At 29.8% G+C, this 10,075-nt stretch overlaps 1 protein-coding gene across 1 annotated transcript; it reads left to right on the forward strand.

Annotated features, from left to right (window-relative positions):
- Positions 1-673: 673 nt before the first annotated feature.
- Positions 674-5,463, forward strand: LOC108480822 (transcription factor bHLH68-like). The gene is made up of 9 exons (XM_017783934.2): positions 674-1,234; positions 1,343-1,709; positions 1,802-1,876; positions 2,157-2,222; positions 2,663-2,728; positions 2,949-3,005; positions 3,099-3,143; positions 3,644-3,761; positions 5,125-5,463. The coding sequence occupies exons 1-9, from the start codon at positions 1,059-1,061 to the stop codon at positions 5,163-5,165; spliced, it is 1,011 nt and encodes a 336-aa protein (XP_017639423.1). The 5' UTR covers positions 674-1,058; the 3' UTR covers positions 5,166-5,463.
- The last annotated feature ends 4,612 nt before the right edge of the window (positions 5,464-10,075 follow it).

The following is a 10,075-nucleotide window of genomic DNA, read 5'->3' on the forward strand; positions in this document are numbered from 1 at the left end:
CGACAATTATACATTAATAAGATTATTAATGTTTTAGAATGTTTGGGGGTACTTAGCTGCTCTCTCTATATGTACGTATGTATTGATTGCATAATAATTCAGAAATCATGGTAACTAATATCAAGGTATCAAACCCCTGAACTAAGGGTGAAGTAAATGAGCTAAGATGGAATTTTTTTATATTTTAATATGATGTTAGGATGGAAACTGAAATCAAATATATATAATTTTAAGAAATACCATTTATTAAATATGAGTTTTTGGAATTAGATTATGGTTAAATTAGTCTGACCATGTATTCTTTATGTATTTGATTTAATTAAATAAATTATTAAGAATTAAAAAATTATTCAATTAATTTTTAAACATCATTCAACTAATTTCAAGTAATTCGCAAATTAACGAGTCTAGCTTTTCTCTCCAAGCCAATACTCTAATTAATTTTTAATCCAACCTGTTAATTTAATCCTATTTAAACATTATTAATTTTTTTTTTTTTTACAAACTACGAAACCCATCATTATATACCCTAAACCCTAGCAGCTAATTAAAGACACAAAATTAAAACAATCCCAAGGTAGAAAACACCCCAAATCAAGGAACTATGGTGGTAGAGGCCCCAATAGTTTAAGGACTGAAAATACTGCCCACTAGCTTCTTCTTTTTTTATCTACACCCCCACTTTATAATAAAGCAAAAGCTAAGAATAAAAAAGAATACTAAATAAATGAAAGAAGAATGAAAAGGGAAGCAAAGCTCCCAAACCCCACCCTGTATATAAAAATTCTTTCCAAGTTTCTTCACCCTCATCTGAGAAAGCAAACAAAGGGACCAAGGCACTGTTGGTAAAGCTTTTAACAAACCCCTCTTTGGTTGGGTGTTTAAACAAGGAAACTCACCGAAGTGAAAGGGTTCAAAACAAAAGGAAAAGAAGAGAGAAAGCAACTATTTTTTTCCTTCTTGTGCGTGTGGGGAACTTATTTTTGATGGATCAGAGGCATATCAAATTGAACTAAAGTTTTGTTGTTGTTGTTGTTGTTTTTTTTTTTTTGCAACAAATGATGGCAGGAAACCCTAGCTGGTGGAGCATGCATTTGCATCCACCTTCTCAACACCCTTCAACTTTGTTAGTTACACCATCCCCATCCCTTTTCCCTCAATATGTTGTTGAATATTCAGCTACTTCTTTGCCTGATAACCAAGAGCTTCCTCAGTCATGTAGCCAACTACTCTTGTGAGCTTTTCTTTTTCTCTACTTTTTGTTCATGCTTGTTATATCTTTATATCTGTTGTTTTGGTTTATCTTTTTAACAAAGGTTAATTATGGGGTTGTGGTGGGTAGTGGTGGATTCTCCGGCGAAGAAGAAAGGTTATGTCCAAGTAATTTCCAGCCAAAAAAGTTGGAAAATTGGGAAAACCAAATCCTGAATCCATCTCTGAGGGTTCCCGTAGTTGAAGTTATAAAGCAAGAGGTTACTCAACAACATAGCAACTTGTACGGTCATCATCATGCCAGTGAAGAATTTCAAGCACCTAGGCTTCCAGTTCCACCAGCTGCTTGGTCTCAAATCATGGGAACTGCAGTTTCATCCCCCAGCCCCAGGTCCTGTATCACCACTTCAAGCAGTAATATGTTAGACTTCACTTATAACAAGGCCACAGATGGGTCTATCTCTAATATTCAACCACCCGTGGACCATTCTTCTGAGGTAAATAAAGATTTTACTTATATATAATAATAATCTTAAAGAATGTTTTGATAAAATCCTGCATTTATTTGGGTTAATCTTTGTTTTGGCAGTGTAATAGCAAAGGCAGTGGTGGGGTGTACAAGAAAGCTAGGGTTCAGACGTCTTCAAGCCAACCACCTTTGAAAGTAAACACACAGAATCTTTCTTTCTTTTTCTCTTTTAATTCTGGGTGCTTGTGCATTTGTGTTTGTCTGCCTAGAATGTTACTTGTATATATATGTCGTTCTTGATTGTCCATTTTCAAGCATGTCTTATTCTTTTAAGATATTACCAGCTACCATTTTAAAAAAAATAATAAATTAAAAAGAGGGTCCAAAACATAGCAAAAAAAAAAAACCAACTTTGATTAATAGTGTGTGTGTGTGTGTGCTGAATTTTATGCCCTTATGTATATGATAAATCCAGGTGAGAAAGGAGAAGCTTGGAGATAGAATAACAGCACTTCACCAGTTAGTTTCCCCATTTGGAAAGGTAATCCAAAAATCCCCTTAACCTTCTTCATCACCTACACACACCCACACTCAATAAACCAACACAAAGAATAATATATAGTACATTATACAGAACAAGTTTTATTCTATGGTAAAACCCATAAATAGATTTCTTTCTTTTATTTTTTGTTATTATTTTTTTATGTACTGTGTCCAGTACACTGATCAATGCCTTCTTTTTTGGTTTGTTTAAATTGTTATTGGCACAGTTTTTAACGTTAAAAAATTGTGGTTCACTGTAGAAACCTAACTTCTAATTTTAATTTTTTTTTTTCATTAATACAAATTTTCTTCAAAGACAAATAAAATGATTTAATATAAAAAAGAGAGAGATATTTCTTTTTGCGTTCTGGCTTGTTGGTTTTTAACATTAAAGGGTAATCTGAGAAAGATGATTTGGGTTTGTTTTTCTTTCTGCAGACTGACACAGCATCTGTGTTGTTAGAAGCTATTGGTTATATCAGATTCCTTCAAAGTCAAATTGAGGTGATGTTTCTTCAACACTTACCCATTCATCTTTATACTCTCTGCATGCCCTATACACCTGCTTATTGAAATCAGTGAGGAGAAAAGCAAGCATGCATCTATACTTGTATCGTTTAAAGTTTCAATAATTCATGCTTTTTCTTTTTCTAGACCTTTAGTTATGGAAGTCATCAAAACAATATATGTATACATTATTCTGTTTTCCCCATTTAAAATGCAGGCTCTTAGCTCCCCTTACTTGGGTACTGCATCACCAAACATGAGAAACCAACAATCTGTAAGTACCATACATATCCATAAACCCACTTCCCAATGCAATTAGATATATACAATTATAGTATATGATGATGTGGGTATTTTTGTTTTTTAGGTTCAAGGAGAAAGGAATTGTGCATTTCTTGAAGATGAAGGACAGGTAAACTTTATTGGATCAATCAACTCACAAAGGCAAAGGGGGATGGGATGGGATGGATGGGAAAGCACTTTTTTTTTAACTATTATTTTATCTATAAAGAAAGGCATTGAAAGAACAAGGTTCTCAGCTTTAACAACAACACATTTAAGTGAATAAAAGTTAATCAAAAGCATAATCTGGAACTGCATAAGTATATGTAATAAATTTTTTTTTTAAAAAAGCAAGAAAAAGTGTTGAAGATAGACACAGTTCCAATGCCTTTTTTCCTTTGCCTTCTCCATTTCTAATAGTTTTTAAAGGTAGCTGTTGAGAAAAGCAAAAGGGAAGGCTCCTTAACCAGAAGAGCCCTTTCTTGATATGATAATGATACCCCCCTCTCTCTCATTTGATTAATTGTTCATTTATACTGTAATTATTTATCATAATCATGCATGATCATCATCATCATTACTGCTATTATTATTATTATATAACTTTAATTTGATAATATATAAAAACAGGAAAAGCAAGAGCCTAAGCCAAAGGACTTAAGGAGTAGAGGGCTGTGCTTGGTTCCTGTATCATGCACCCAACAAGTCGGAAGTGACAATGGTGCCGACTACTGGTCGCCGGCTTTCGGTGCGGCTTTTAATTAAGCACACACAAATATATTTATATATATATATGTGGTAGCTAAGGTTTAAAGTATGCATTGAGTGGGATGGAATTGAATGATATAACATCATGAGCAGTCACTCTGCTGAAAATCTTAAGGCTGATTGCTCATGATGCTATTGCATTCCAAAAAGTGCCTATATTAATTGTTCCTTCTTCTTCTGCTTATTATTATTAATGTAGGATAGCTTGTACTTTAGTTTCCTTTGAACTATGACATTGCTTCATCTATATAAGAAGTTCATTTCTATTTTTGTTCTTCTCAAAATGAAAAGAAAAAAGAAAAGTTGGGGAAGCACCTTTCTTTCTTCTTGAGGAAAGAATCTTGATTCTCACAAATGTACTGATAAACCCATCTCTCTCATTTTTTTTATATGGATTAAATACTCAAATGGTCCCTTAAAATAAAATTTGAAAATAAGGATAATTAAAGACATGTTAATATTTTTGTTAATAAGGAGCAATTTAGTCCCTCAAAATAAACAAAGCATAAATTTAGAAAATAAGCCGTATTAATCATTTTCATTAATAAAAGTTGATCTAACCAAATGCGGTTGTGAAAAACATGGTCTCATGTAATAAAAATTGGTTGAATTTTTAAAATTTAACCCAAAAAAATCAACAAATTTATATAATATAATATTTATAAAATTTAAAAATTTCCAAAATCGAACTTTTTAAAAATCTTTAATTTCTTTTAAAAGTATAAAAATTCAAAAAATTAAAAATAAAAAATTAAATTTTCAAAATTATATAATATTAACAAAATATTTTAACATTTTCAAAAAATTATAACAAAATTTAAAAATTAGAAAATAAATGTTCCAAACATTTTATATTTATATAATATTTTTAATTTTATTGAAAATTTCCACAATTCAACCAATGGAAGAGAAGCATCTATGATTTTTACAACTATTTTTAAATAACTTGTTTAATCGCTTTTGAATAGTGTATTAATTAAATTGCCTTGTTTATTCTGGAAGGGACTTAGCTGCTCATGACCAAATTGCTTATTGCTAATGTTCATTTTTACTGACTTTGAATAGTATATTAACCGGTTTAGCAGTATAAATAAACCCGCTTATTTTTGGTTTGTATAACATTAGATGTCAATATACATTTTCTTCAAACAATACTTCACCTAAAAACTTTTTCCTTTTTCCTTTGGGTCGTTTGCTTTTTCTCATTTGATTTGTCTAATGGTGTTGTCAGCCTCTTGAGTTAGATATCATCTGTCTTCCCTTTTCCCCCTCTCTCCCTATCAATCCTTTCTTCTTTGTTTCTCCTTTTCACCTAATATGTATTTTCTTTTTTCAATTTGTAGATCTATTTTGTAAGTATCTATGCTGTCTTCATGGGCTGTGATGGATAAAAGTCGATGTTCGCCGCCACTTAACCTCCACTGACCACCAGTAGTTTCTTTTATAAGGTGGGTTGGTCATTAATACTTCAATGATGACCCTTTGTTGACTTCTTGATACGTTTCTATTTTGAGAGTATTGAGGAATAATAAATGACTTCATGAGTTAATTTGGAGCCGTGTTGTCTTAAGTTTTATGTGTTTTTTGTTATTTTGTATTGTTTAATAAGTTTTCATTTTTTCTTATGAAATTTGTGGAATTTGTTGTCTTGTCTTGTACAAGTTATAGTCTTTGTTTTGCAAGTGCTTTTAGGGATGAATTTGTTAATATCCTCTTCAGTTTGGTTGATGCTTGATTCTTTTGTTGATTCTGCCCACCACTTTGGACCCTCTGCAGCTGGTTCTTTTATTATGATATGTGCTTGCAATCACACCTGATATGTCATGCTTGAGTTGTAATAAAGCCGTTTGCCAATGTATTGTAATGTTCTTTTCTTGTTGAGGCTGAAGCCTTTATTGTGTGAGGTACGTTGAACTCTCAAAGAGAATTCAGATTTAAACATTGGAAACAATATTATTATGAGGGACAAACATGAGTCCCGATAAGATTAATTTTATAAATCATAAAATGAATATAAAAATATCTTAATCATATAAAAAGGTTATAATAATAATTATTCATTCAATATTTTTATATAATATCTTTTTTTAAAAAACCTTAACCATTTGTTTTTAAAACTACTACATATGAAAATAACTATACACTTCGCATATGATTTAAAAAAAAAAACTACTCACGTCATATCAATTTTTTTAATATTTTCACTTTTCGCCAATGTTGTCCATACATTTTTTTTCATTTTCAGTTTGTCAAATATCAATATTATTCTATTATTTTATCTTTTCATATCATTAATATTTTGTTATTATTTATCTAAACTATTATTAAACCTTTTACAATGTTGTCCTGAGTCAATTGGGCACTATTTCGATTAGAAAAATTATGAACATATCTTTTCATATTTAAAATAAATTACATTACTTATTATGAGATTTGAAACTATGATATTTGGGTTAACAAGATTTTAACTTACCTCTAAACCAAAGCTTTAATCTAATATGTTTTATACATTTTAGTTTTATTATCCACACTTTATTATCTCCTCCAATCACATATATTGATAATGTTATTATCTGAGTTGGTGTTACTTAATTAACTCAACATCAACTCAAGATTGATCACAATACCAAGATAAACAATTGTAGTGCATTTAATATTTTTACTCTAATGTATTTATATCTTTAAATTTCATTTTACGCACAATTCAATCTAATTTTTTCATTTTAATATTGTATATATTATATGTGTTATTATTAATTAATTTCAAATAATATATTTTATTATTTATTGCATGTTATTTTTAAACATGCTCTTATATTCAAAATACGTAGTTTTCAAATATATGCATGCGTGTAATAAAATTTATAATATATTGTTTATTATTTTTACCCACAATTTCTAGTATTTATAATTTAATTTTAAAATATGAAAAACAATGGCCTACTTCATTTATAAGTTACATCAATAAAACTATATCCAAAGCAATAATGTTTAGAGTTTGAAAATATAAAAGGCATTGAATGGGAAAGTAGTGTTAAGAATGCAATGATGGTTATGAAAAAGAAAAGCTAAATAAATATCACCCATTTCACACACTTAAAATAAACTTTATAATTCACAATAATTAGGCCTTTGACAATGAGAGTACAGTCCATGTGTACCATTCATGTTATGCCTTTTTCTTTTCTTCACTTTTTTATTTAAAAATAAATAAATTCTCACATTGGTTTAAGGCATCTTTATCTATATCATTTTTTTATAATGAGTTAAATATATCCTAATAATTGGCTCTTTCCAACTTTGTTATAAAGAAATGGTAAATACTAAGGCACATGAATATTTTTTAATTTAATAATTTATGATTGGGGCACATTTAATTTCTTTCGCTCTTAAAAATTGGTTATGATTTGATTTGTTTTTTCCTTCTTCTAATATTAAAAAGAAAAGTAAAGAAAGCACTTGATGACATTGAATCATGTGGATAAGAATAATTTTTTCCCTAAAATACAAAAAAAAAAAAAAAGAAAAGAAAAGAAAAGAAGAAGCTATAATTTCATAAAAGGAGTTAACCTTTGCTTATAAGTTTTCCAAATTAAAATTTTTGACCAATCGACATTATCTTATGTTATAATAATGTATATGAAATCAATTTATCTCACAGACGATTTAGTAATGATTATATAATTAGAGTAATGCATCATTTATAGTTTGAATTATATTTATATGTTACAACATGAATGAATGATTTTTGTGGGAGAAAAGAGAAAAAACAAAAAAGTTCGAAATTAGCATTACAGTGTATCACCTTTTATTTATTTATATAGATATAAATATTACAAATTTTGGGCTAAATTAGTTGTATATGTCGAGGTTTTTTTAATTGGATTTTAAGATCGTTTTTTTTAATTAGGGAAATATGTCAATTTTGGAGAGAGTGTGAAACCACAAAAGTTTATAGGTAGATTTGAAGGCCGGGATACAATAACGCGTCTTAAAACACATACATTTCATATGTTATGTTGGGATAGGACAATTACCTCAAAAGCCCATACTATGGAAGTCAGGTTTCAGGGTGATAGTGTTTGATATGGTCACGAGTCGAAGTCTACGTAGAGGTCCTAGTTGGCGGCCATGATGCGGTCACAGTTCAAGTATAACTGGGGGCCAATTGACAATCGTTATTAGATCATGAGTTCAAGCTTTTTGGATACTCACAAATAATGCGTTATATATACCATACATAAGATTGAGGCCATAATCATAGGGGAAAATGGAGGTATTTCAGGTGTAATCAACGTAATTTTTTTCTCTATTTCTAGGCATGTGATATCTTTAACCTTTCATTCTTATCCGAAGGCTGACACCGAGGTGGACACAAGATGACTCTTAGACGGAGAGTGGATGTTCAAGCACAATAGAGGTCAAACTCGGTCAATGCGGTAGAGATTGTAGTTATTAATGGGTTGTTTAATAATGACAACTATTGCCACCCCGAAAGGAGCATCAGCTTTCTGCACCGCAATAGCTGATGTTCGTCTGAGAGTCCTGTATCCACTGCGGTGCTGGCCTTTGGATAAGAAGGAATGTTAAATATACCGATTGCGTGGAAATAGAGAACAAAATTATGCCGATTATAGTAGCAATCTCCATAGTTTTTCCCTATGATTATGTCCTCAAAATTATGTATGATATTTATATGGCAACATCTCTATGTAATGGCCTAAATTCAAAATTATCGGAACAGTGGTTTCGTAACCACAAATCCGATTTAAAGAGAAATTTATTTCAATGTTTTTGCATGAAAATTGATATGATAGGAAAATCGTATGAAAATATTGATAGAAAAATTTTACCGATTTAGTGATTAGATAGAAAAAGAAATTATTGAAGAAATTGGGTAAAAACAAGGTATCGAGACCTCTATCTCGTAAAACCTAGTCAAAAATAATTTTATAAATATTTATGAAATGTTATTAATGTGGTATTAAAATTTCGTTAGGAAATTTTAATGTTTGGGTAGTCAATTAAATGAAAAGGACTAAATTGTAATAGGTGTAAAAGTTGCTAGAATGATTAAATAGCTTAAAAGTCTAATGAGAAAGGATTTAAAAGGCAATTAGATCCAAAAGTTATTTGGGCTGGACGGCAAGGGTATGAAATCAGCAGAAAAATTGATAAATTAAGGGTAAAATGGGAATATTGCAAAATTAACTAAATAAAACTAGGACTAAATAGGAAATTTCTAGATTTCTCTTCATTTCTCTTCAATTCCAGCAGCTAAAAATGCCATAGGAGGGTTCTCTAAGCTGGTATTTCATAATTTTTGCACCAAGTGAGTTAATCCTTGTCTTTTTCTTGTAATTTTTGTGTTTCTAAGACTTTTACAACTAGGTCCTACTATTAAATTCATTAGTTTTTGATTTCATGGATGAAATTGGAAGTCACCATGGTTGAGTGCTGTAAGTTTATGATGAAATAGAATGAAATTAAAGCTTTAATTTGTTTATGAGATGATTTTATTAGGTAATTTCAATAGAAATTGATTTTTAGGACCTAATTGTGAAAATGCTAATAGAATGAAATTAAAGCTTTAATTTGTTTATGAGATGATTTTATTAGGTAATTTCAATAGAAATTGATTTTTAGGACCTAATTGTAAAAATGCTTGGAATTAAAGTCTATTGCTGAAATTCTGATTCCTAAAGGTTGTAAACTAGTTTAAGGTAATAGAATAAAATGTTAATTGAGAAAAATCAGCTCAATTGAGAGGCTAATTGAGTAGGGACGAAATTATTATTTATTAAAAGCTTAGGGGAAAAATGGTAATAAACAGCTTGCACAAAAACAGTTTGGACAGTAGCAGTAGACTAACTTTGAAAAATCACCATAAATTGTAAAAATCTAATTAGAAGATGAAAAAAATATGAAAATAAATCTTATTGAGTCTAGTTTCTCATAGAAGAAATAGTGTAAGTAATAGATTTGTAAATTTTGAGATATAATGAATTTTGTGAGACAAGGTCAGAATGAATTCGGGTTCCCCTGTTCTGACTTTTAAAAATCATAAAAAATTGAAGAAAAACAATTATGGGCTTAAATTTATATGTCTAGAATCCTTAATGAGTCTATTTTTAAGAGAAACAAATGAAAACATTATTTTAATTCTGTATGAAGAGATAATTAATTTTTAGTGAAGAAGGGTCAGAACTGTCGACAGCAGAATAGGGGTGACTTTAAAGAATAAACTGTACTTATTGGATAAACCAAAAATTCTGAAAATTTTATGGTAAAAAT

Source organism: Gossypium arboreum, chromosome 10 (assembly GCF_025698485.1).
Source record: "Gossypium arboreum isolate Shixiya-1 chromosome 10, ASM2569848v2, whole genome shotgun sequence".
In the NCBI taxonomy this organism is placed as follows: Eukaryota; Viridiplantae; Streptophyta; class Magnoliopsida; order Malvales; family Malvaceae; genus Gossypium; species Gossypium arboreum.

Excerpts from the sequence above, each read along its gene's own strand:
- LOC108480822 (XM_017783934.2), top strand. The coding sequence starts at position 1,059 with ATGATGGCAGGAAACCCTAGCTGGTGGAGCATGCATTTGCATCCACCT. Across the intron at positions 1,877-2,156 it reads CAAGCCAACCACCTTTGAAA|GTGAGAAAGGAGAAGCTTGG; the intron begins GTAAACACACAG and ends TGATAAATCCAG. Across the intron at positions 3,762-5,124 it reads CTACTGGTCGCCGGCTTTCG|ATCTATTTTGTAAGTATCTA; the intron begins GTGCGGCTTTTA and ends TTCAATTTGTAG.